The 27,476-nt window shown below is 35.7% G+C and overlaps 1 protein-coding gene across 14 annotated transcripts in view; it reads right to left on the bottom strand.

The window, feature by feature from the left end:
* The window catches only part of LOC113963442 (transcription factor SPT20 homolog), a 33,695-nt gene that overhangs the window by 5,351 nt on the left and 868 nt on the right, over positions 1 to 27,476 (bottom strand). For 5 of the 14 annotated variants that reach the window (XM_027674491.1, XM_027674498.1, XM_027674499.1 and 2 more), the window contains exons 3-20: positions 25,552 to 25,587; positions 24,358 to 24,416; positions 24,207 to 24,273; positions 18,979 to 19,108; positions 18,256 to 18,359; positions 17,645 to 17,761; positions 17,464 to 17,517; positions 16,403 to 16,542; positions 15,046 to 15,202; positions 14,903 to 14,959; positions 13,332 to 13,403; positions 12,225 to 12,382; positions 10,021 to 10,053; positions 7,976 to 8,093; positions 5,602 to 5,710; positions 5,217 to 5,375; positions 3,183 to 3,495; positions 2,035 to 2,189 (exon numbers count right to left, since the gene is read on the bottom strand). In XM_027674491.1, the coding sequence (XP_027530292.1) occupies positions 2,035 to 2,189; positions 3,183 to 3,495; positions 5,217 to 5,375; positions 5,602 to 5,710; positions 7,976 to 8,093; positions 10,021 to 10,053; positions 12,225 to 12,382; positions 13,332 to 13,403; positions 14,903 to 14,959; positions 15,046 to 15,202; positions 16,403 to 16,542; positions 17,464 to 17,517; positions 17,645 to 17,761; positions 18,256 to 18,359; positions 18,979 to 19,108; positions 24,207 to 24,273; positions 24,358 to 24,416; positions 25,552 to 25,587 (2,038 nt within the window). Of the gene's footprint in view, positions 1 to 852; positions 1,150 to 2,034; positions 2,190 to 3,182; positions 3,496 to 5,216; positions 5,376 to 5,601; positions 5,711 to 7,975; positions 8,094 to 10,020; positions 10,054 to 12,224; positions 12,383 to 13,331; positions 13,404 to 14,902; positions 14,960 to 15,045; positions 15,203 to 16,402; positions 16,543 to 17,463; positions 17,518 to 17,644; positions 17,762 to 18,255; positions 18,360 to 18,978; positions 19,109 to 24,206; positions 24,274 to 24,357; positions 24,417 to 25,551; positions 25,588 to 27,476 lie in introns of those variants that run through there. The other 9 variants (XM_027674504.1, XM_027674492.1, XM_027674496.1 and 6 more) reach the window with 7 other exon arrangements.

Raw genomic sequence — 27,476 nt, 5'->3', positions numbered from 1 at the left:
AATTCATAGTTATTCAGACTCAAAGTACAAGAGAGCTGTATTGCTACTAAACACTGCACCTTGTAACCTATAACTTGCTAATGCATTTACACAAAGGTGAATGGAGAACACTAGCAGTTACTCTTCAGTGATTCTTATTCTGCCTTTAAAACCTTTTACTGTTTGTACAGTTAATGCAAAAAACTCCATGGTCTCAATGAAGTAAGACACTCTCAGTTTATCAATCTTTAACAGAAAACAATCCCACACAAAATCTGAGCAGCTCTCCAGTAAGCCAGCAGCTATCAAGCAGAACCCCTGGAGGTCTCACACAGACTCAGCTCAGTTCACTACTCCCATCTGTTGTGAGGGCGACAGCACAGCATGGAAAAATCTGTGACACCAAAGTGGTAAAGGTTGGTAGTGCTTGAAAGGACAGAGTTAGACTAAAAGTGATCCTAGTGAATTGAACAAATGGTCCAAAATTCAATAACAGTGAATTTAAAAAAGACAAATGAACAAGTACAAACTTCTAACTAGCTTTGTGTCTATACAGCAAGAAAGGACATGAGAAGTTACAATAAGTCACAAACATATCCAAATCATCCATATCACAAACTACAGAGCACACAAAAGAAAAGAACCTCTTCAGAGAGTTTACATTTATAAAATTCACTGTCACAAGGTGCTGTAGGTTCCAGAAATATAAATGGGTTCAAAAAGCAATTAGATAAATCCACAGACCAGAAATCTAGCATGGGATATTAAGCACAAAGATCCATGTGGATATTCTTCAGCTTCAAAAGTCTCAAAGCTGTAGATTGCCAGAAGAGGTACAGTTGTAGAGAAGGGATGTTTTAGTTCACACTTTTGCCTCATCTTAAACTCTTTCTTCAGTATCCTCTAATGGCAACTGCCAGAGACAGAATATAAACTGGATGGATTTTTGGCCTAAACCAGTAAAGTCATTCTTATGTTAATGTAATGCTGTTGCAAAAAATACAGATAAAAATAGGCAGACCTCATTTGGGGAAATGTTAACAGGAATGTTGTGAAAGAGATGAGATGCATTTATTCTGCTGTGCTCCACAGTGGTAAATCAGCCAAGCTCAGGCTTGTGTCCAGTTTTGGTTATCACATTTTAAGAAGGATGTAAGCAAATTGGACAGTCTAGAAGAGAGTGACAGGATTATGAAAGGTTTGAAAAATACGACCTATCAGAAAGAGAAGACAAATGTGGGACATGACAGCATGTTTGATATTTAGAAGGTAAAGAGAAAGGGTGAACGACCATATTACATGCCTGAAAGGTATAGGAGAAAAAAAATAACTTGCAATTAAGGAGATGCACTGTAATTAAAAGGAAACAATTTACACGGATAATAAACTACTCCAAACAGCTACCGAGGAAGACTGGAATCTTCTTTAGTGATGGTATTTAAAGACAATTTAGATAAACATTGGTTCCGTATGGTTTAGACAGATTTGACTGTGTTATCATAAGGGATGAATATCTTGAAGTCTCCTATCATTCTCATTCCACAATCAAACATTAGGGTTTTTTTCTTTATTATATGTTCAGAAAAAATAAACTGAGAATTTAAATTGGGCTTTTAATATTTATACAGTCACATTTGAAGGCAATAAGGAATTACTTAATTGTTGTACTAGAAGAAATAGTACCAGGGACAGAATAAAATGTCTCGCACATTTAAAAAGTGAAGCCTCTTTCTAAGTACAGTCATGCCCTTTTTCTGGCAGTCATCATTATCAAAGTTGCATTTGAATTTGGAGTTTCTCTCAAATTTCCTACTGAGCATACTGAACAATCCAGGTTTTGAGTGTGTATCCCCAGTCTAGCTTACCAAAAATCAACTCCAAACAATCTGCAACATAGTCTATACTTTGAATGCAAAAACACATACGTTATTCCTGAGCTCCAGCCATCAAATCCACAATCTATTCCCACAATGGCCACTTTCGTCCATTTTTCTCATAAAATGTTCCCACATTGTCCCTGTCTGAAGGGTGGCTTTTCAACTGAGTCACACTGACCTGCTTGAGAGGCAGACTGCATTGCAGCGGGCAGCGCACTTGGTACCAGACCTCCTGACGGTAAAATGCCACTCAGATTTATACCTGCAGGGGCTATGGCACCAGGGTTGCACCCCAGCATAGGGTTTGAACCACTCATCAGTGACTGTGCTCCACTGTAGAAGAGGAAAGACAACACATCAAACCCAAGTGGCACAAGTGAATCTGAGTAACTACATTTTTTCCCTCTGTCTCATGGCAAGTAAATCAATTGTTTGTTGTAAATGGGACTATGGATAAAGCATCAATGCAGCATAAAAAAAAATTGTTTTGCCTAGAGTATAACATATCTGTTCCATATTCTCAGCATATACAGGTTTTTTAATTCTATGGTATCAGCTAAGGAGAGTAAACCACAAGCGGTTCTTTTATTCTAGAAATACTAAAAGATCAACAGTCTTCAAAATGGCTGTACTACCCTAAAAGGAACAGGTCTGCATTTTCTTTTTGTCCTACAGAAAATATCCCCAATTTATCAACAGTGATCAACTGCTAAACACCTTAGATGAATAATTCAAGTGTCTGATACTTGCACTGGAGCACACTATGTGTCTTACACTGACTATCTTAATTGCAGAATTTCATTTAGTCTAAAAAGCAGTTCATGTTATACCACATAAATTATTCTTTACTGCATTTATTATTTTCTTTAAACCACAAAGTGAGTTTTAAGGCCTGAAGAATGTTTAACCTCAATGTTTGTTTAAATTGATCAAAACAAATCTGTTTCTGTTTTTCATTTAAATTGGTCTGCATATGGTATTCTACCTCCTCTCTGATGAATAAAAGCTTTCAAACTTTAAGAGGCAAAACCTCAGAAATCAACCGAGATTAAGCCTTAAGAAATATGACTCCAAAAAGATTAACGTAATAAAGGTCTTTCTTAATAGACCTTTTCAATATTCCAATAGTAGGTGCCTTCCATTTGAGAAATAAAAATAGTTTCTAGTGGCTCTTCACTATATAATTAAAAAAAGTGAGTGAACTTCTTGTATTGCAGATCCTGAAATATATCTACCCTAATGGATGGTGGACAGTCCTGGACCACTCTCCCCCTCCCACCAACCAACCCACGGCAAATTAAGAAACCATCATCATAAAAGACTTACCACACAGAGCCCACTACATTGATGAAGTTAAGTCCTGCAGGGTTTGCCATGACCTGGGTGGAGGTTGTTCCTGTAGTAATGGATGTTACCATGGTGGAAAGAGGAATGGTCATTACAGGCAGTGCCTGGCTCAGAGACATTTGCTGCTGAGCAAACGGGGTTAACAAAGTGGGCTGAGGGGTGAAGCCTGAATCTTGGGGAGTAGGGGTGGCAGAAGGGGTAATAGGAGTTGAGCTCTGAGCATCAGGAGGGTGTGGGGCCGATGAAGGGGTGTTGGTTGGAGTAGGAGTAGATGGTTTAGGAGTTCCAGACCCTGCTCATTGAGAAAAATAAAAAGTGCTAGTTTGTTATAAAAGGCCAATCCTTTTTGTATAATATGGTTAATGGAATCTTACTTAGCACTGACAATTTGTTCTGTTTTTTAGACTGCAAGTGTTCTACACGGCACGAGTGTTGCATCACGCACTCATTGTTAAGGATGCAGTATAATCACAAAGAAAACCCATTCTCCATGCTTCATTCCTTATGGCGTACACTGATTTGTATCCTCCTTTAAGGCTTCCAAAATTTATCGTACATTAAGTCATAACTCCATTCAGGAATACTTACAACAAGTTCTTAGTGCCACTTTAACCTAATTAATGTTTTTGTCCTAGACTGTTAAATAAATATTATATATGCACTGTCTGCACAATAGCATAGTGTTAAAAACATATGGAAAACAACCGAGCCAACAAAGAACATGTACTATTTCCATCATCATGTGGCTGATCTAAATTTCATCAGATAGTTAAACTGCCATTTGCCAAATCTGGATCAACTAAAAAGCAATTATTTAAGAACCAGAGGATAAAACTGCATCTTTAAAAGCTACTGTGTAATTCCTGCTGCTTAAATGTAGCATGTACAGCTGTATTTCTTGTGGATGCAGTAGCCAAAGTTTATCATTATAAAAACATAACCCCCCAAAAGCTTGAGCTGGTTTTTTTTGTTTTCTGTTTTTTTTTAGCTTTCATGTCCTGCAGAAAGAAAGGAAATAAATGTGAATGGTGACCAGAGCCTTAACGTAACAACTGTGTGCAGCAGATTTACACAATTCATAGCACTAACATAAAACCAGAGTCAATACGTTAGAAGAAAACTTTTATAAGTTTTCTTTTTTTTTCCTTTGTGCAAAACAAAAGTTACACCTTTTGAGCTACCCAGTTTTTAAATTATTTAATGCAAAAAGCATGTTATAATACTGTGCAGGATACTGAAGCGTGCAGTGTACAATTACTCATAAGAAAACTGAGAAACTGCAGATATGGTTTCCTCTTTGTATAAATCTGTTCATGAAATGGCTCAAGACGCATATGTATTTTAAAAGTTTTTTATGATCTATAGCTATGATTACAATGAACCTGACAATGTTAATGAAAATACTAAAACTGGGACATCACTTTTGATTGAAATTTGCATTTTAACACCTCAGGATATGGTGCTATTATCATCAGCATCACCACCACACTTGTAATCAGCAATGATTTGTAAAACAGTGTAGGAGTGTTTTTAAAAATCATCTTATCGTTTATTGTATTATCACCTTGGGACTGATCAGATTATATACATACATAGATACACAACTGCACCAGCTCCTATGACATTTAATAAACTAGATGCTTAAATTATGTAAAGGCAAACTGATCTAACATACTGTTTTTACACTGGAGGAAAAAAAATCTACACTTTGGAATTTTATCTCATCACATCATCTACCAGCCTTTCATATATGAGGAGATCACACTAATTGCATAAAATGTATTAAAACGTATACACAGAGGGTGCATACAGATATATACAGAAAACAAACACAGTTACAATAAACAGAAATTACATACAGTGAACAAGAGACCTGCCTAAAGCTGCACAACTTATACAATTTAGGGTACACTGTACACTTAAGTTTCATCATTCCACAGGTTAAGAAGTTTCTCTCAGGAAGCATTTATGCAAAAGCCTAAGATTTAATGGAGAATTTAGGTCGTGACTCACTTTGTGAAGAGCTCGCAGGAGACATGGCAGCTGGAGAGAGCATGCTAACTTGATTAAGATCCATAGATTGTTTCCGAGAAAGACCAGGAGGCTTAGAAGGAGGAGGAGGAGTTGGGGATTTTAGATGGCCACTTGACTGTTGTGAACTGAAAATATTACCTGAAAAAGCATAATTAAAATATATTGTTCTGTGAGTACAGATTAACTCAAATATTTGTTAGGGTACAATTTTGTAACGAATATAATCAGAAATCAAAAAAATTATGCTCTTCTCACAGATGAGACACTGGTATTTTTTTATTAAATCTTTACTAAAGGGATATCCTGTAATTTTACAACAGGCAGAACATGTAAAAAGGAGAGGCTTGAGTCAATAAATAATTACCTGAAGAACTACTTCCTGAACTTGAAGGTAATTTGATAGGAGGAGGTCGGTGTTTTACACCTTTCCCCAGCACTGAAGACTGAACAGAACCTGATATGCTTTCTGGCTGCTGGGAGGAAAGAGAAATTAACACTACCACAGCAATGATGTGAGCTTCCACACATTTGGCAGAAAAGACAATTCGGTTAATGTGTATTAAGACGCCTCAAAACTATGACAAAATTCCCATCATACATTCCAGATTTTTATGTATTTATTCAAAAAAACATAACCTACGACCAACTCCCTTTATCTAAAGTGTTTACCATCAAGAAGCAGCATGAAAGTACTGGCAAAAATTTAAACTGAGCAAATTAAAGTAATTAAAGAGTTTCACTTTTCTCCGTAAGTCTGAAATCTTTCTTAGTAATTTTCACAAATGCAAGAGTGACAAATGGACTTGAAGTAAAAGAACACTTTGGTTTTACTTGAAAAATTGCATAATTTCATTCATTCTCTCTGTATATACCTGCCATTTCCAACCAAGACAGATTTAAAGAAAGGGATCAGAATTCCTGATTCTAGGAGTAGGATTTTAAATACATTCAGCAAAATCCCGAATGCACAGAAATCAAGACGCATTTCCCCACTGGCTTCAGTGGGATCAAAACTTCATTAATGTTTTTGGAGGGAAGATGTTCCCTTTTTATTTGTTCTTAAAATCTACTTATCAGGCTATCTGAACATAAATTAACTTCAGCTACTTGAGTCTGTAGTTTGCAATCACTCACAACAGACCAAAATCCATAATTCCAATAGCTGACACTGTCAAAAGACTCAAGAATGAAACGTATTTACAGTTATTTATAGTCTATGTATTTTTACCTATAAATTTTTACCTATAAAATTTTTACCTATGTGTATTTTTCCATAAATGAAAGTAATGTCTAAACAAACTGCTGAAACTAGAAAATGAGGCTGTTGACATGGTGAAGGGAATATTTCAATGCTGGAGCCTAAATTAGATGTGCATGGGTTAAGAAATCAGATCATTCTGCACTGTGCAGAATCACCCTTTCTGGTAAGCTTAGCTTCCACTGATTCTCAGTAATGAGAAAGTCCCTCTATGTGTTTCTAATTACTTGCTTATAAAAAAGAATCTTATGAGGAAAATTTTGAGGACTACCTTTCTCTTCTACTAAAATCTGCTTTCTTGGTTTTGAAAATAAAGACTAATGCCCCATTTCAAAGGTGACAAGATCACTAAATACAGTAAACCTGAGCAACTTTGGTCCAGACTTTGGTGGGGGCTTGCACAGGCAGACAAGATGACTTCTGCAAGTACCCTCCCACCCCAAGTTATTATATGATTTCAATGCATATATACGTGTGCATGTACATGTCTGTATGTGTATACACATAAACATTCATATCCCTTTCTGCAGCTGCTGGCCTTGGAATGCTGCTGGTGTGGCTGACACCAAGAACTACCTCTTTCACAGCAATGTTGTTGGAGTTTAAAACTAGGTGTTTAGGGGAGGATGTCACTAAGGAAATAGCCCAACAGATACAAATATCATTTACTACTTGGAGCCTAAATACAGCTCACTGCTGAAGTACTGAATCTGACCAACAAAGCCAGAAGCAGAATGTAAAACAAGGCACTGCCAACAGGCAGGAAAATTTGGGAATGCAAGAATTTATACTGGAAAGGTAGAAATGTGTGTGCATGCAAATATACATATTTTAAAGTTCTTGGGGGGTTATTTGTTTACTAGTTTTTGTTTTAGGGTTTTTTGTTTTTTTCTTGTTTTGTTTTACGTTTTCCTCTTCAAAGTAAAGAGAAAATAATTTTAATTTCTACAGGTAAAAGAAGTTTAGCTACTCCATTTCCTTCTGTGTTTACTGACCTGCAAAATAAAACACGTAGCTGCATTTTACTATACTGCTCTATGAAAGGTTCATCTGAACAGGGGAAAATGCTAAAACAAAACCTTGGAGCTGACTACACTATACACAGCCAAAAAACCCCCGAAACATCTAGAAGGCAGCATTTGAACACTGAAAACAAAAATGCTTTCCTTTAACTTTTCCAATGAATGATCGTGACCACAACACATTTAAAAATTCGTTCAGGATGACATTTTTAGGTTATTTTATTTTTAAATGTCGACAGCAAAGGGAACCCTGAGATTAGCTCAGTTGGTCAGAGGACATGCTAATAATGCCAACGTCACGGGTTTGATCCCCATATGGGCCACTCACCTAACAGCTGATGATCCTTGTGGGTCCCTTCCAACTCAAAATATTCTTTGAAACAAACAAAGAAATCTCTGAAATTCTAACAATTCAATAATCGAGGGCAAATAAAAAATGTGTGGCTTAATAAACTCACTTCCATTTCCTTCCCTGGAGAAAGATGACTAAGATTGACTGATCCACTTGAATTATGAAATATTTTCACAGGACATTTAGCTTCACTTTGTACTAACTCCTGATACTGGTTCACCACCCTGAAACAAACAATGAAGACATAAAAAGATTAACAACTTTTAACTTTTAAAGTAGATACATATATAAAAACACATAATTGCATATGTTATGGTTGTATATTTTATATATTATGTAAGCATATCTCTATGTAAAATAGATATGCACATATATGAAAAATATTTATATCTTTATGTATCTTTCTACATTATGTTCCTGGGCTCTTAAGTTTATTCCATTTTAACTTTTAATCCCAGTCTTTTTTTTTCTAATGCAAAATACAGTGTAAGAAACACTCTTTTGGAGGAATATGGAAAATAGCAGATAGAGCAGTTCCCTTCCTGAAAGCAACTGCAGGTCTTTGGGATGTCAGTCAATGGGGATCCCATTCCCTTCACACAGGCCCAGAATGTTTTATAAAGGTGTCTCTTCTGCTTATGCTCCCTGTGGAACAGTCAACCCCTCCTTTAACTTGAGGTCTATGTCAGATGAGGAGTCTAAATGCAAGGGATGAACATCACTCCTCTTTGAGCATCATGACAGACATTTGATAAAGCACCAATAGTATCAGGCAAACAAATTTAAAATACTGTTCTGTCAAATGAAATACTACATCTCTACTAATCTGGACAACTAAGATGAGGGAAAACTGTTTCACAAACATGAGCAGAATATACAAAGTGACCTTGCTGACTTGAAAAATTAAGCTGAAGTGCTGTTGTCACTTACAGACTGAATCTCAATGAAAAAGTGATGGAATATTTTTATTACCTTTCACCTAAACGTGATGAACTACACTTTATTTTGGTATAGCACTGATTCTGTAATGTGCTGTTACTTGACTAATGCAGACCTAAGCAAGGGCCCTGAGATATACGACAGAGGGTGCAGTGTACTTTTTTCAGCAATTAGATTTCAGACTGATTTAAAATTACAGTGGAATTAAGAGCAGTAAAATGCCATGTACTCAAAAAGGTGGTCCTGACCTCTTATATTGTTACATCTTGTCCTAGTCCCTGAAACCCAATTGCTATTCTGACAGAAGGACTTGTGCAACCAAGTGACAAGAAGGATCAGGAAACCAATCCCAGTTACGACTAGGCCCCTGTATTATTGTTTTAGTTTTCAGCCAGCCAATCCCCCAATTCCGCTTACAGAACAAACAGCAAAAGTATCAGCACAAAATATGCAGGAGAGAATATAAGCAAAGGGTTTCTTGATCAAAATTACCTATTTAAAAAAAGAACATGATTACTGATTTTTGATCAACTCAAATACTCATTTTCCTGCCAGGCACATAAGATAGGGACAAGAGCTATGGCATGTACATCAGCTCGAGGTATCCTCTGGAAGTATAAAAACACAATTGGCTTTGACAGAGGTTGATTTTTAAAGGTTCTGTGTTCATATGCACAGGTATCTAATGTGATGCATGCAGACAAACATTTGAAAAAACACTTATTTTCCTGCCTGTTATCCCTGAATTGCTACTCTTACTCATTCTATGACTAAAATATACTGAAAAACTCTTTAATTACTTTCTTCTCTAGGAAAGCTGAATCAAGTAATGCACAACACACAAAAGTAAGTTGTATAAATCTTAAGTCCTAGATTACATTTCAAATGACAAGTTGAAATGTACCATTTCCACGACTGGTAATTTACTAAACAAAATGTCAGGATGGAATTCCTGCGAAGTGCTCTCAGAGTTCAGGTAGCACAACAAACTGTACTCACATATTTGATTTCCTCTATTCTTTCTTGCTCCTTAAATACAGAAACTACACACTATATTCTACTTCTTGTTATGATGATTAATTCCTCTTATTTCTCCTCATCTGTTCTGCATCTGTTTCCATAATCATAACATTAGCAGTCATAATGGCTAAAAGGAACACAATTCATTATTTGGCATGAAACCAAATGGCTGTACATACTATATTAAATTACCTTTCAGCATCAGTCTTCGAACCAATAAGGAACCTAAAATGTAAAATACATTTTCAGTCATGAATTGGACTGAAAGATCATATTTTTAAAATCACAAGACTTCAGACAAATGTCAGTGCTACCTTTTTTTCTGACCTGCTCAAAATACAAGTGATAATGTATCCATTCAATGGACTGGGTATTATTCAGTATTTGAAATACATACTTGACTTCCTAACTATTTATACGATATACAGACATGGTCTAATATGGTCTCCTTTAGGAGTAAATAACCTACAAAGAAAAAGGCAGAGTATGGAAGTTTGGGATTTTATATTTTCAAAAAAATGGACGTGAGTGCTACAGAATTGTAACTGTAAAAAGTACAAAGTTATGTATAAATCAACAACATATCAATATGCTCACACTGAAATATAACTGTCCTGAGGGTATGTCAAAAGCAGCCCTACCCATTATATTTCAGCAAATATTTAGTTTCCATTGTTTGATTTCACTTATGCAAATTCCAATTCCCTCTGATTAGGAGGGCTTTTTTAGCCCTCCTAAATAAGTATTTCTCTTTTGCATAACACTTACAGCTTGCAAACTTATTACTGCAGTGATTGTTTTTTAGCATTTTTTTCCTCTTTCTCCAGCTCCAAAAATAAAAAAAAAATGTAAAAAACATTGTTTTATTTTACTGAACAACTTTTATTTTGTATGACAGTTTGCTAATGAGGAATTATCCAAATTTTGATGAACTTCAGTTGGCAATGTCTTAGCAACGAATTGCAACCTCCCCCGAGGCATCTAATACCTCTAAATCCATTTAATTCCCAGCCTTATTACACAATTCTAAGCTAGCACTGCTGGTTTAGGAAGATAAATTCTAAGTATGTATGCTGGTTTTGGCTGGGGTAGAGTTAACTTTCTCCATAGTAGCTGATATAGGGCTGTGTTCTGTGCTGAAAATAGTTTTTATAATACATGGGTGTTTTAGGTATTCCTGAGCAGTACCTACAAAGTTCCTTTTTGTCTCTCACCAGCAAGTGGGCTTGAGGTGCACAAGAAGTTGCGAAGCGTTACTGCAAGGACAGCTGACCCCAAGTGACAAAAGAAAGGGATATTCCATAGCATATGGCATCATCAGCATATAAAGCCAGTGAAAAAAGAAAGAAAAGGGGGAAGGGGGTACTTAGGGTGATGGCGTTTGTCTTTCCAAGCAACCATTAGACACGATGGGCCCCTGCTCTCCCTGAGACAGATGAACACCTGCCTGCCCATGGGAAGTAGTGAATGAATTCCTTGTTTTGCTTTGCTTGCGTGTGTGGGTTTTCCTTTACCTATTCAACTGTCTTTATCTCAATCGACAAGTTTCCTCACTTTTACCCTTCCAATTCTTTCCCCCATCCCACTGGGGAGGCAGGGGGAGGAGGGGCAGAGTGAGTGCCTGCATGGTTCTTAGTTGCCAGCTGGGGTTAAACCACAACAGTATGGAAACAAACTGTAAATAGCTGAATAAAATATTCTTAATACTCAAGATGTTTTACAATTTGGATAAAAAAATAAGAGAAGAATTACATACTAGACAATAAAAATAATTTTCATTAGCAAAACTAAAAAGTTTGCTCAGGCTCACTGCTCCTTGCCTTACTGAAATTTATAGGTTCTACTCTGCTGCACAGGTTCCTCCACACAAGTAATCTAGTACATACAACAAAGAGAGCCAAGAACAGAAAATCTTTGTAGAACCACAGCCAAAACCAGCATATTCAAAACAATTCAAAATAAAAAGCTTCTTAGCAGCTTATGTTTTCTTTCATCTATTTAGCTTAAATTTCTCTGTCTAAGGGTAAATAGAGTATAGTCATGTCTTAAGCTTTCACAGCATCAGGGAAATTTTAAGAACAATCAAAATTCTTAATAACACTAAAAAAGAGTGCAACAACATCTCATGGTGTCCACAATTTGCGTGGATTGTGTTTGTGGGAGATTGTTTTTACCCCCAGTATATTTTCAATGTAAAAGAAGATGCAAATTTAACATAAAAGTACATTAAAGATATGATGGTTGCTTGAACACATTTTGTTTGGTATTGTTTTTTGTTAAAAACTCTTAAATCAGATTTTAGCTCTGGAATATTTTTATGACTGAAAATGACAAGCAGTGTTTGTATTCCTTCATCTATCAGATCACAGCACAGTTTAAAAGAGCATGTAACTTACTGTGATGGAGTTAATAGGTTGTCATTTTCCTCATCACCTTTGAGCGTCTGAATTTTACCATAGTACAAGGGATTGCCAAGAGACTGGAAAATGGTCAGCTTTGTTTTTTGAAGCTGATTACCAACTTCACATTCAAATACATAATCATCTTTTATTTCCTAAAAAGACAGAAGAAAATAACCTATTAAGTCTTGAACAAGTGTTAGCAGAACCAGTGAGTAAAACAGACCAGCTCTATATACAATATAGTAAAAAACATTCTATAAGTAACTCTGTAAGTAAAACTCGATAGGAAGGAGTACATTATCTGAAATGAAAGTGATTTGACAGTAAGTTATCTAAAGGGATGAAAGGAAAAAGAGTTAATCATCTCTTAAAAAACAGAACGATATTGCAAAACCATGTTACACATGGAAAGGCAGATGGGGTAAACATATATAGGAACAGTTTTATATAAATTATGACAATGCAAAAAATGATCAGAGTAAGATGTTGGGAGTGAAGATTAAATTCTGTGGGAAAGTACTACTTTTTTCCAATATGAAACTAAAGACATCATGATACATGCTGTTAATAAAGATAGTATCTTGCCTCTAAAATTATAAAAAAAATAATCAACTATCTATGGCTGATTATGTCAAATTACTACTTCTTATCAAATAACGTAATTTGTGCCAAAAATCTTAAGGTTCAACTTACATATTGCAGAAAGAGCTTTTTGTAAGAGGCATTTAATACTAACCTCTTTCAAAATTTAACATTTTGATTTTAACTGAAGCTCTTTTCCATCAGCATTGGAGTGTCTGAGTAAAGAAAGCAATATGTTGAGCAGAGTACTGCTCCCTGTAAATTATTATGCTTTCTTTACTGCAAGCTGCTCTGCCTTGTATTTCTGGAGAACCTGAGGAAATTACAAGATGATCACATGCTTGCTGTACTGTAGAAAATTACCAGTATCTCTGGTAATATTCCCATGTCTGTATAACACATGGAAGATTAATTAAATTGGGGCAGAGAAGATTATTCCTACATTACTTTGATTTTGTTGAAATAAGAGGCATTTTAACTAGAGACAGTGAAGTTTGGCCAAAGGTCTAAACTACTCACATGTGCTGGCCAGACAGTTGGTTGTGAGTCATCAGGCTTGATAGACTTTTCCACTTTGGCATATTTTTCCACCTTAAAGAAAACAGAGAGATCAGAAAATAAAGATTCCCCTATTTTATGCATTCAGAAAAACTAAATCAGAGAATCTTCAGACCTTAACACTTATAGTGTTACACCATATTTGCTAGGTTAAACAACAAAGGAGTGAATGAAACACAGTTTAAGACTACACATTGAAATAATTGTCTGCAACGTGGAATGATTAAGAAGTCGAAGTGAAAAAAGTACAAACACCATCACTTCATGTGTAATGCACATTCTTGCCAGCTCTATGATGTCCAAAGCTACAGTCTTGTCTAGTCTACAGAGTCTTGCAGAAGACTCAGTAGAATAGAGAAGACTTGTGGAAAGGGACCTGGGGGTCCTGGTCAACAGCAAGTTGAATATGAGTCAGCAGTGCTCTGGCAGCCAGGAGGGCCAACCGTGTCCTGGGGGGCATCAGGCAAAGCATCGCCAGCTGGTTGGAGGGGATTGTCCTGTTCTGCTCTGCACTGTTGAGGCCTCACCTTCAATACTGGGTGCAGTTTTGGGCACCACAATATAAGAAGGATATAAAGCCATTAAAGAGTGTTCAAAGAAGGGACAAGAAGAAGGTGAAAGGCTTTGAGGGGAAGCCATATGAGGAGAGCTGGGGTCACCTGGTGTGTTCAGCCTGAAGGAGACTGAAGGGAGACATCACTGCAGCTTACAACTTCCTTGTGAGGGGAAGAGGAGGTGCAGGCCCTGATCTCTTCTCTGTGGTGACCAGTGACAGTACCTGAGAGGAGGTTTAGGCTGGATATTAGGAAAAATTGCTTCACCCAGAGGGTGGTCAAGTATTGGAACAGGCTCCCCAGGGAAGTGTTCACAGTACCAAGACTGATAGAGTTCAAGTGTTTGGACAAGACACTTGGTGTGATTTTTGAGGCTGTCCTGTCCTGCAGGACCATGAGTTAGACTTTTGATGACCCTTGTAGGTCCCTTCCAACCCAGGATATTCTATGATTCTATGAGTCCCTTCTGTACACTGGCAGTATATGTTTTGGCAGTGCCAGAAACTAAGAACACGAATGTCCCTCAGAGAATGCACACAGAGTGATCAAAAGAACTCTCAACTAGAATTCTCTGTATAAAAATCAAAACTTCTCAAAATATTAATGTGCCATAGTATCACAATATATCAAAAGAGAGGAATTTCTACCAAGATGAGAAGTGATTCATTTTTAAATAATCTACAAACCTCATTTGTTTTTCTGGTTTTCATATTACCAAACAACTTCAAATAGACAGGTGCTCATTGAACCCACAGAAGAAAAACAGTAACAGTTGTACTGTTTACCTCATACGAACTATTCTGTTACAATTGCAGTGTGGTTTCACCTGTGTTTATACCTTATGGTATAGAAAAGTAATTGTAAAAGGTAAAGTTATCCCATTTTTTCTTCATACCAGATACTTTTTAGTCACTTCTTCATATAATACAATATTCAATACAATTGCTAATAATTGCTAATGGTAACAACTGCTCTTACCTCTACTTCAGAAGGTGCAGTCAAATAGCAAGGGTTCTGTTTCCACATATCTACGCACTGGAAAATGAAAAAGCAGGATTAATATATTAAATGTTTTAATTAAATAGTTAGAAGCATATGAAATTACTTCTCAGAATACTTACATTTCCAGCTTTAGAAATTTTGAGGTCATACTGCTGGGCTGCTTTCCTCTCCTTTCTTTTCTGTAAGTAGTCAAGTATTCTGAGCTGAGGTGGAGCTGAGCAGTGAGCTACTTCCTGCTGTCTGTTCAGAGAGGACCTTGAGTACCTTTTGAAGCATCTATGGAAAAATGACACAAGCTTGTAAAACCATCAACAATAAATTCTCCACTGCCTGTGTACAAACACAAAAATACGCAGAGAACTCCTACTTACATTGAGACTAATAGGTTTTTAAATATTAATTTAAAATTGCTTTTCTGGATTACACTGTACAACTTTAACTTTTCATGTCATATTTATAAAATATACTAGTATTCTGTTCATGTGTTTCAGCACTAAGAATGTGGTTATTCTTTTAATGCATAATTGAATCGAACATTATCAAAAGGAGTAATTAAGAAGTTGTCAAGCTTAAAATATTTGTATACTATCATATATTTCAGTTCCATCGAAAGATCTTTGTACTCCTTATGTAACTACAAACACAGTGACTGCCCTCTATTTGTTTCATGACAAACTCGTTGCTACAGTAATGCTGTTCTGGACATTCATTTAACACCTTTGCCTATTTTTCTAGTGGAATATTTGTTGGCCACCAAGCTTTAATTTCAAGGACAGCTTGATCAATTTCACAATTTAAACTTTTAGACATTGCCACTAGTTTTATACTAGCATAGTATTTCAATACAGATCTAGTTTTAAATATTTCAGTAATTTTGAAAGACCCTTAGTACATTTCCCTTCTACAGAGTGAATGCAACTCTTGTAGCAGAACAAATATGAACCATTTCAAGCTTTTGTGGAAAAAAAGTGAATAACCACGCACAAAAGTAAAATAATTTCAACTCTTCCAAGATTCTGATATGCTTACACTTCTGTTTAGCCTGAATGTCAAACATACAAATAATTCCCTTGATTTCCTCATTCAGGATTAAGCTTATACATAGCTTTTAACAAATCAGAGACCAATATGCAACATATCAATTTATATCTTCTACAATACTGAGCTGCCATCTGACTCAGCCTTCACATAAATTATGCAAAAAAAAAAGGCAAAATCCAAACTGCAGTATAACAGATTATGTTGAGAAAATATATATATACACACTTTCCTTTGATATACAAAAATAAGCATACTACAGTATCTACTACTAACTGAAATACAGCACAATACTGAGCACTTTGAAATAAGATATAATTTCTTGACTGTTCCTCACACAATCTTAATATTTCAGTAAGTATTTCATATGAGTAGCTAAATTTTCACATAAAGCATTACTTATATTTTTCTTTGAAAATGTTTCACACTGAAAACTACCGTTTCATGGGACGAGTGTTCATCTTCTGCTTGTTGTACAAGAGTCGGTTTGTAGTACACGTCACTGCTATTGAAGGATCAAGACACAAAGGCTCTGCTGTAGCCAAAATAAGTTGGCTCTCAAGTAGGAGTTTGTCCTCCTGTAATATACACAGCTATTAATAAAAGTACAAATATGAAAACTTTTACACTAATTAAGCTCTTATATACCACGGACACGGTATGCATATGGACATCATCTTAGAGAAAACTGAAAAAATTGTGTGTGGATAGTCAACAAAAGAAACTGTTCAACAATTAAGTATCCCTAACCGTTATTATTAGTTACAGAGCTTGGGTAGGGTTTCCAGTAGGAAAAAAATAAGAAATCTACTGAAAAGCAGAGGTCATGTTCTTGGGGATTTTTTGCGTGAGTTTTCTTTGTGTGCTTGCTTTAAACACAGTACTAGTGGCATTGAAATCCATTTTCTGTCAGTGATTTATATTGATGTACTAGCAATCAGTGCCATAAAGATGATCTACCGGGAATTAGGTTACAATTTGAATTAGATTTGAGCATGACTGTGGCTCTGAAATACAAAAAAGAACATTGAGTACACCATGCTGTTCAGCAATTCACTACCTATAACTGTACTACTGTAGTTACTTCAGACTCTCTTTACTCTAAAAGTATCAATAGTAAAATAAAGGTGGAGGAGCAATTGTGTCATTAGATTGCCAGTGCTGTTCTGAGGCTGCACACTGAGGATGAACAAAGTAGGGTAAACTAGTTAGAGTCACACCAAGGCTGTCATTTTTCACTTCAAAAATTAGGGTCTGACTCCACAAAATCTTTAGCAAATCCTATTGTATTCTATGGCAACTTGTGGAAAGATGCTATTAAGTTAATTTGGCAGCTCTCTGAATCATGTACCACGCACAACTATACACACTGACAGTTTGAATTAATAAAAAAAAGAGTAAGCTCTATATTTATTAAACAAATAGAAAATTTTAAATAATTTTATTTTTTTGTGTATTTATGACATCATTGTAAAGTTTTAAAATAACCTCTAACCCACCTGTGTCCATTTGTGGTTGTCACTTGTTATAGAATGCACATCACAAATTAAAGTCTGAGGAAGAAGACATAATGGTAATTAGCTTTCAACTAGATAATAAGATTTCTTAATATATGGTCTGTAATAGTATCCAGTCTAGGAACTATGGTAACACTGAGAAATTACTTAAGCCACTTCCTACCTGCATTGTAGGACGCAAAAGAATGTGCTTGCTTTGGTATGTTGGAGATTTCATGTTACCAGACTGCCTATAGTCACGTATTTCTGCTATGACACATCCACAATGAAAAATATTAACCTAGTTGAAAGAAAAAAAAAACAAGTTTTAAATAAACAAATATTTATCAATCCACCCCTGCCTCTAAATAGAAGGTTTTTATATAACTTATCAAATTCAGTGAAACTATGAATAAAACTAATCATTAATTTTTTCAGACCGGTGCTCTTTACTACATACCTAGACATACCTAAAATACAAGCTTAAAATGTAGTGTTTCATATGCCAGTGAAGTAGTTCCAAAAAATTCCCATGCCAAACATTGTCATTATGACCAAGAACAAAGGGCATTTTGCTAGAGCACAGAGCTGAAGTTGTTTCACAGCTATAACCACAGCAATCTCTCTTCTATCTCTTTCTCCTCAGTATTTTTTTCCTAAAGAGCAATAAAATATTTGAGGCTTTAAATATTACAGTTTCAAATGAAATAGAATCACCTATGCGAAGCATTCAAAAAAATCAAGGTTTATCTGGGTAAAAAACATAAGTTCTTGTTGAAAACAAAACTTTCAAACCTGAGATTTTTCCAAAAGATCAACCAAAATAGGTGGTAGTTCCTCTGCATCCAAATATTCAAGCAGCTCTCCTTCCTCATAAGGCAGACGAATGGTCTCAGAATCTGAATTTAAACAAAACATATTACTTTTTTTCCCCTTTCAAGTTCCAACTTTAACAATGAGAAATCTAAAACAAACTTGCTACAGGAAAAAGCAGGGTTGGCAGAAACCTATCCAAACAGACCATTTTTTTGCATAGTACTAATTTTGACATCCCTTTCTGTTTCCAGAGCTTTATTTCGCTCTTGTGGTGCTAATAGACAGCATTTTTGCTCCCAGGTGACATACTGTATGCTCTTATTGCACGTCACAGTACCAACAGCAAGGAAATACAACCAAACTGGAACAAAATGCCTTTAGATAGACCTAGATACAGGAAACAGCGAAACGATCAATCTGACAGAAGGCACTTGATATAAGAGAAACTTGGATATGCAACTCCCGAAACTAAGTGGAAATAAGAGAATGAAAGGCTATCAAAAAGGCTCATATCTACAGATTTACACTGCACCTCATAGCTTTATGTAAATTTTTAATTCAAGTACAGTTTTTTGTTCTCCCTCCACCCCTGGCCCCCAGAATGAGCTTAGAAGTGGAACAGTTAAATGTAAGCAACAACACATTCTAACTATTTATATAGCGTTCTGAGTGTTTTTAAAAATTAAAGAGTAAAATTATTACCTGAACCATTTTTTCCCCTGAGCATAAGTGAATAACCCTCATTTCCTGGATAGAGGTTCACTACGAGACATGACAACGTCTCCTGCATAACCAGCTTCTCAAGTAAATTCACATTTCGTCTCAGCTTCTGCTTTAAAAGTAAACATTGCTCATGAACATAATACAATGAAATAATTAGTAGAAATAAAAACAATTGCTAGAATATGACTAATATTTAGATTAACAACAAAGCATACATCTAAACAAGCCCAGTTAAATTTAATTGTACTGTATTCAGCACAGTAAATATATTATGTATTATCACACATACTTATATACACTGATTTTTTTAAAAACCGCCACTCATTTAAATTACAAACCCTAGAACTGGAAGTTCACAGACAACAGAGTTAATGATGCTATGCTACAATGTTATAAATCTACCGTGGCCCTGGGACCCCTGGTGGCCTAGTGGTTAGCATGCAGGACTCTCACCGCTGCGACCCAGGTTTGAATCCCAGTCCCCCTGGGCAGATGGAGCCTGTTGGCCCTGTGAGGCCATCCATCTATGAGAAGGTCACTCTAAACAAACCTACGTCCTGAGGACCTCACTGCCACTTGGCCCCGGCAGATGAACCTTAGGATTAAAGGGTGGGCTCAGTTCAGCGCAGGCTGTGTCTCACCTAAAAAATCCTTTGCGCAGGCTGGAAAGGTAAAAGACCTTTCCCCAAATCTTCGTTCGCGAAGACTGGCCATTATTATTACAGTGGCCCTATTTATTTGTATAATTTCTATGAACATCATTTATCCTCTACACATTGTTTGATAAAAACAACAAAATATTTAGTACTTTCAAATATTCCTAATATTCCTCATCTTTCCATAGATATTGAAAAGAGGGAAAGCAGGATCATAACTTATTGGGGAACAAACTTAGAGAAAAGGACTGAAAAACAAAACCTCCAAATCCCACAGCAATATAACTAAAGGAAGAGAAAAAAGAAGAAACTATTTTCAATTTCCTGCTATAAAGTTTTAGAATCACTGCTTAAAGTTAACTCTTCCCCACGCATCATGAATGATAGTGACTACATCTCATTGGCTTTTACAGTACAGAACTAGTGGAAACTAAGAAACAGACAAAGTAGCACCTAAATCCTTTTAGAATTAATGGGAAAAGAACTGGAGGAGTGGAGGACAATGGGGGAAAGTATGTCATAACAACAACAGAGGTAAGAGATTGGTCATGAAAGCCAATTTCTCATACAGGATGCTGGAGATGCAGCATGTTATGCAAAACATTCTTCAGCCAGAACTCCTATTAACCCCTCCACCATCCACCAAACACCAGGAGGCTGCACGTGCAGTGCTTCAATTTTCAGACACATCCCTGAGTAGAGGATATAGCTATTGGGCTTTCCCTTAGACATAGTAGTAAGCAGCCCGAGGTACAGGAAATGTCATCTGAGACCAAAATCAGCACTCAACTACTCTGACATCCTCTCTTTTAAAAACTAAGATACTGTCATGTTTTGCTGGAAAAGTTTTTGAGTATGTTCCCCTGTGTTGGGTAAATTAATTCTTTCATATTTAGCTATGCACTGGCATTAGGACAGAAAGAAATATGAGAATTCTGTAAGGTATGTAAAGGAGATTAATTAATTACACGAAAGTTATATTTAAAAATAACAAATAAAACAATAAAAAACAATTCCATTCCTCTGTCATTGGGATAGAACCAATACAACTTCTAGAAGCTGTTACTGATAATACTGTTAACAGTTCTAATCCAACTTTGCTATTTTCAAGAGCTAAAGAAAAAGGATCATTCAATTAATGTCATTATTCCATCCAAAATACAGGCACGGAATAATTTATACTAACTAGTAACCACTCATGGAATTTCTAAATAAACAATATTTTTTCCTAACAATTTGTCTATGTATGCAAGAAATAGACATGAGATTTATTTTATGGAAGGCCTCTGCTCCTTAAACACCTCAGAAGTAAAATATATATCATGGCAATTAAATTGCAAATGTAATAAAATTCAGTTAATTGCATCACTCTCTAAATTTATTATTCAGTGAATGATATGTTAGTTTCATTTTTTAAGTTTTGTTCAATAATCATTGGCCACTCATGGCTTGGATTTTTAGGTTGTTACATTTTTTTGGAGGCTAGGATATTGAGGGGGGAAAACAAATAAAGGAAAAAAGAGAGGACAATCACATAGGCCTGAGAACATTTCTGACATTGCATTTGTATAACCTCAAATTTTAAAGACATATTATAAAAACATTTTAAAATATAAAGCCTTTCCAAGACATTGGAGTAAATTAGTGTTTTAAGTACAAACATTTCAACGTGTCGATAAAGTTGCATTTCACTAAGCATGAAAAGTTTTTATGTCTACAAAAAATAGCTTTCTCCTTTGAGCTGGCACTCTGAGATACTGTGTCAAAACTGATATTAAGCATTAGCTCAGGCCTTGTGTGTAAAGATTATAAAGATCAAGGACTGGCCTGAGGTGTATTATGTTTCTTAAGCATTCATTGCTTTATACTACAAGAGTTCAAATATCAAGCAACCAGGCCAGCTCTACTGCTCTGTTACATCAGCTAAACCTCTACCCTCTCTGATTTCACTCAGAGAAAAGCAGCACTGCTCCCTCCTGAACATGCACTGCAGGGACTCTGTGATGGATGGGAAGCCGCACAGAGAAGACATAGGTGCTTCTTTCGCTTCCAGTGAATTCTGATGACTATCAGTGAATAAAGAACATTGAGCACTCCTGCCTAACCAGACTGAAGTAATGATTTTATGTTGTTTATTATTCCTCCACCCTTGGCTACAAGCAAAATGTTAATTTTAGTACCTACACCTCAAACAGCGCACAGACTATTACACAAAATTATTATGTTATCTTTATCATGACTGCTTTTCTAATTCCTCACTGTAGCATATTAAACTGATTTTCCCATCTACCTTTATAACTGAAAAGTTGGTCAAAAAGCTTAAAATAAACAGATCACTTCCAAAAAAAAAAGGCACTACTTTATGAATGCACAGAAGATGCACCTTGAAAGGAACTGAAGTGACTTTCATTAACAGTGTTCTGAAACTCTGTTTACTCCAAGATGTTTTTCATGCTTGCACACTGATGCTATCACGTGCAGCTATCAGAAGACACCAATTGAGAAGAAGCAACTGATCAATGATTTTCCGTTTTTTTTTAAATTTGTTTTTGTAGCAGAGATCTTCAGATTTACCTGCCTTGCAGAAGGCATGATCTATGATCCTAAGAATCTATGATCCTTCCAGCCCATAGGCCAGGTGTGTTTCCACATTTGTGTTTAACACTGAGTCCAAAATTATTTTTGTTTGGTTTTTTTGTTTGTTTTTTTTTATTTCAACTTTTACATATGGGAATGTTGCACACTAGAGGCTAAGTGAAGCAAACTGTTTCATTAGACAACCACCTCAACACAGTTAGTTCTCTCTTGAGTGTGCATATGCAGAAATAGAAGAGACCCAAAAAGCAATGAAGCTGGGCAGACTGGAGTAATAGAGGAAGAAAAATTAATTAGGGAGAAAGTTAAGACTGAAACACAATATTCAGTGTTAATTTAAAAATTGCTTCTGAGTGGACAATCTAATTACAACTTGTACCATCAAAATGGTGCAATACTGGAATATAAACTTTGACAGTTCTGTACACTAAAAACCTTTAAGCTACATCCAAGTCATTGATAAAATTCTAGTCAGAACTCAGTTCAGTTTTACTTTGCCAATTAAGAAACAAATACACAATCCTATGCTTGTGGATGAAGTTTCACAGTAGCATTATCTTTTAACCTTTGTACCTTGATCTTTGAGCTTCTCGTTTTCAATTATTACAATCCCTAACATAAGACCAAGGTATGTATTAACCATCCACATCTTAGTTCAGTGAATAAGGGCTCTACATACAAACTTGCCTATCATAAGCTTCCAATTCCTCAATAAAGAACTTAATTTTTTATTCAAATCTAGATCAGCAACAATCCCTTTCACCTACTCTGATGTTATAACTCGTTTAACTACTTCAATTTTATTATAGTTGGGTAAGTTTGCCCAGTGCCTTCTAGTTTAGCAAGACTTATTGCATTAAAATCCCAGGGTTTTTTCTAGATTCCAGTCTAGCAAGGCTGATCTTCTCCCTGCTGCTCAAATATTTTACTACCCATTCACTACTGATGTTTTAAGCTTTTCAAGTCTATAATTTGCTTAAAACCTCACATCTGTGATTTGAATCAGGATCATATGCTAAATACAATCAACCATATCAGAATCACTGAAAGGAATTACAGGTGCCCGATAACTAACATCTCACGTCCATTTAGCTTCTCATTTGTTTTTATTTCCTTGGAATCAGCAATACAGCAGATTCCACAGCTTGTTTTTCTTGTTCCATTTGACATTCACGGTTTAGCAAAGTAACTTGTGCCTTTTTACACCTTATATTTAGCATTGCTAAGTCTGCTTGAGCTTCTCTGCTAACGTTACGAAAAAATTTCACAAACTTCTGAGTTTACAAGCTGTTAGAGAAATAAATCTGACTTTACAGCAAAGCATAGAGTCAAAAATTATCCACATTTTTTCCTATGGCAGTCATTCGAAGCAATTGATTCTGAAACAGTGATACTGACAACAATGCATGTGGCATTGACACCAGCCCTGAACTTGACCTCAACTGACTTCGGTGACATAGGATTAAGAGAGAATGAACAGGTCACTCAAGCCAGTCTAGGCCTTACTATTCATATTATATCATTCAGTTACTTTAATAGTACTGTTCTCTAAAACCTGTTAGATACATTTGTCCATTCCAGACCATTCTTTTGAAATTCTCTCTTTCCATATAAAGAAAAGCATCTCAAGAGTACACTAAATACAATCCTCAGCAAGCATTCTACTTTATAACCTCTAAAAATAGATTTAGGGTTACCAGTTACCAGGTAGTCATTGGCCTTCCCATTTCCTTGTTTTTATTTCAAACTGGACTAAGATGATGCTATTAAATTACACAGTCTAGTCCACAAAACTCATAATAATTGTTTCTCCTGCAGTCTTAGCCTTAGGTAAGTACTACAGTGGGAAGAGTTTATTCTTCTTTTAACAAAGAAATTAACTGAAATAAAAAAATGTATTTTCTGAACTTGCCTGTTTACACAGCAATTAAAAGCTTCTCAGCAATTTCCACTTACCTTTATTTCGGGCTCTTTTTCACATTCTTCTGTATATAAATCATAGAGTTTTTGAAACACAGATTTTCTGCAATTAAAAAAGCTTAACATGTAACCAAAATTAAATCAAAAGACATGCTATTTAAAAACTGAATACTGAAACTCTTAGTACCTTCCACTGGATAAATATTTTCTTTTGGGAGGTCTCTGACGGGCACTTTCAATGATATACTACAAGAGAAAAGTAAACCAAAAAAACCATACATTACAAAGAAATTTAATTCAATATACCACACAACTTTAGATCAGTACCAGACAGTGTTCCACGTATACAGAAAGTAATTAGCAGCCATGCTACATGACTGTTCCAAAAGTGTTCTGAACACAATCTGGTCTATGTTATAGTCATCAACAAGAACACAGCTCAGTTTAGTTGTCAAAAGTAGCATTTCATGGCTATGGCATTAGTTGCACACAAAGTCTTGATTCTGCATTCGTGTTTTTTAATTACAGTAGTAATTAACACTACTGTACTTCGCTAACGTTACTGAAGTTAACATAGTTAACACACTGACAGCAATGTGGTGAACATGCTAAGATATGACCAAATTTATACATGCTGGCTCGACAACATCTACAATCAAGTACTCCTCAACAAAACTAATTTCAGGAAGTTTAGTTTTCCCCTTGTCTTTTGCATTTACATTTGTTTTCTCTATAGAGCTGTGCATTATAAATACAATTCATTAAATATTCGTATTAAGAAAGAATAAGAGAGATATCATCCTACATTAAATATGATTTATATTCTAATAAGGTTTTTCCTAGTCACTAGTCTTTGTCTGAAGTATTTTGATTAACAGCTTAGTTCAGAATTTCAGTGAAGAGAGGATCTCCCACAGAAACATTTCCCATTACAGGAATGGTTCAAGGTAACCATTGTGTCATGTGTCAGCATGAAAGAACACAAATGTGAAGACACTTGCCTCTTTGTTCTAACTGGGCTATCCTTAAAAACAAACATGATTTTACCATATATTTCTGCAAGCTGTCTTGTACAGCTCTGCCTATTTCACAGCACACAGATGCTAGTTTAAAAAGGGAAAACTGAAGTCCTGCATAGTCTATCACCATCATACTTGATGTCTGCAGTACAATGGGTAAGACACAAATACATGACAACAATTTTAGTGAGAATTTTGTAAACTCAGTATTACATGTATGGGTGATTATTTATGCACGTACCTATATTTACATAACATGCTTTTTCACTGCTTTTCAGATGAAATAAAAATATAACTGTTGTATTTTTATAACTGTGAGATGAATATATTATGTACAAGCAAGTAATTTAGCTGCTTCTTACCTCAGCACGATCCAATGCCTGTTCTAAAGCTTGTTGCTGCAAGAATCACAAAGAGGTTTTTAGAAATTACATAACTTGCTTAAACATCCTCATGCATAAAAACACTACAAAAGCTCTACTACTGATATGGACTTAGAAGATGTGCTCAAACATTCTTTGGCACATACAGCTGAAACCTCATGTAACTGTATCACGAGGTTTGGCTACATTATGTAGCCTTAGAACAATGAAAGCCAATTGAAATTAAAAATAGGAATAGAAATTACACCTAATAAAAGCAGTTACAAATATTAACCAAAACACTTAGCAATGACAAGCAGAAAACCTGCTTTGTTAAGGTGGTCACTGATTCAACAGAAAGCCTAAGCCAAAGTGTCCCTCAACAGTTGTCCAGGAAGAAAACATTTTAACTTCTAGATACTGGTGCCCAAGTATTAATACACAAAATGGAAATGAAGATCTTGTGTTCAGAATGTTACTTCTGCACACAATACAATTTGAGAAGAGTTTCTCAACTGACATACTGTTAGGTGGCTAAGAAACAAAACCAGCTTCCACTCCAGATTTCCTCTACAGTAGGCTAAGTCTGGACAACTCTACCAAAACACAGCAAAATCTGGAAAAGCTACTGTATATCCCATTGCATAGTATACTCAATACCATTTACTTTAATGAATTTAGCTCCTCTGGAATGCCTTTCACTTCAGTATACCTGCAGCTGATATTCCTGTATTTCAAGAAGATCAAAAAGAATAATGAGTTCTTGGATTAAAATTTAACAAGTATTTCAATCCGGAATAAATAAAAAAAGAGAAAGTCTTCCTTGGCTCCTAACTTTCCTCCTCTGGCATTCACTTTAGCTCTGATGCCTCCTTTGTGTCCTTTGTGCAGGAATAACATGCAGCTGCTAAATGCACCAGACAATGAAACTGATTCGGGGCAGGGAGGAGAGAGAGAACAATACTAAGAACCAAAGTCTTGTAGGAAAATGCCTGGGACTTGATTCAGGTCCACAAAAGTACAGGGAAACAATGCATTAATTTCGGGGGCAGGTGGATAATGCCCTTAGGAATGTATTGTAACAAGCTCTAATATTCAGTAAAGCTTAGAAACACGTGTAATAGATATCTCTTCCCATATACATATTTGTGTTATTTCCTCAGTTTAAACTATCCCTATCAGCTTTTCATGAAAGCAAATACCTTTACCTGAATGTCAAGGAACAGAAGGCGTGTGAGCCATATCCAATCCAAGGTAGCACCAGTTATTTCATAGATAGTGAATATTTCATATTTTGTTATAATAGAATTCAAGGAAGAAAAACATTACACAACAACAAAGTAACAACAAAGAAATATACAACAAAAGCACTCATGCATTTTACCATTCATCTACAACATACCTAACACAAAATTTCTTACCTATTCACGAAAAAAGCCATCTACTTAATGTGCTATTACTTCTTAGAATCCACCACTACAGAATATGTAAATTTTCAAGTGTCTAGGTGTTTTAATGAAAATGTCTAATATTCATGCTTTCTATTTAAGTCTAGTGGATAACTGCATGATTTCAGATATTCAGTTTTCTGACTGCTTAACATTAGGTAACAATCCAAAGCAATATTAGGACTAGTGAACAGAATACTATGCGGAAGCAGGATTTACATGCACCCAACTGTCTACCATCAATTGTGATTGAAAACCCACCACTAGCTTCATATAACAATTCCTATGATGCACGGATCAGTGACTAAGTGTTTAGAAGCATTCATGAGCTATGAAGGAATGAAAAAAAGGAATGTCAGAGCTCAGAAGTGACATGCAAAATAATTTTTTTAAAGAAACATTGATGGTATTCTCCTCATCAGCCAGACAGCTAGCAGGCTAGAGCAAAAGGATCTGAAAATATATTATCCGAATCAT

Source organism: Neopelma chrysocephalum, unplaced genomic scaffold, assembly GCF_003984885.1.
Source record: "Neopelma chrysocephalum unplaced genomic scaffold, ASM398488v2 Primary Assembly neopelma1_25, whole genome shotgun sequence".
Lineage (NCBI taxonomy): Eukaryota > Metazoa > Chordata > Aves > Passeriformes > Pipridae > Neopelma > Neopelma chrysocephalum.
The sequence above is the reverse complement of the archived record's forward strand: the minus strand, read 5'-3'. Positions and strand labels throughout refer to the sequence as shown.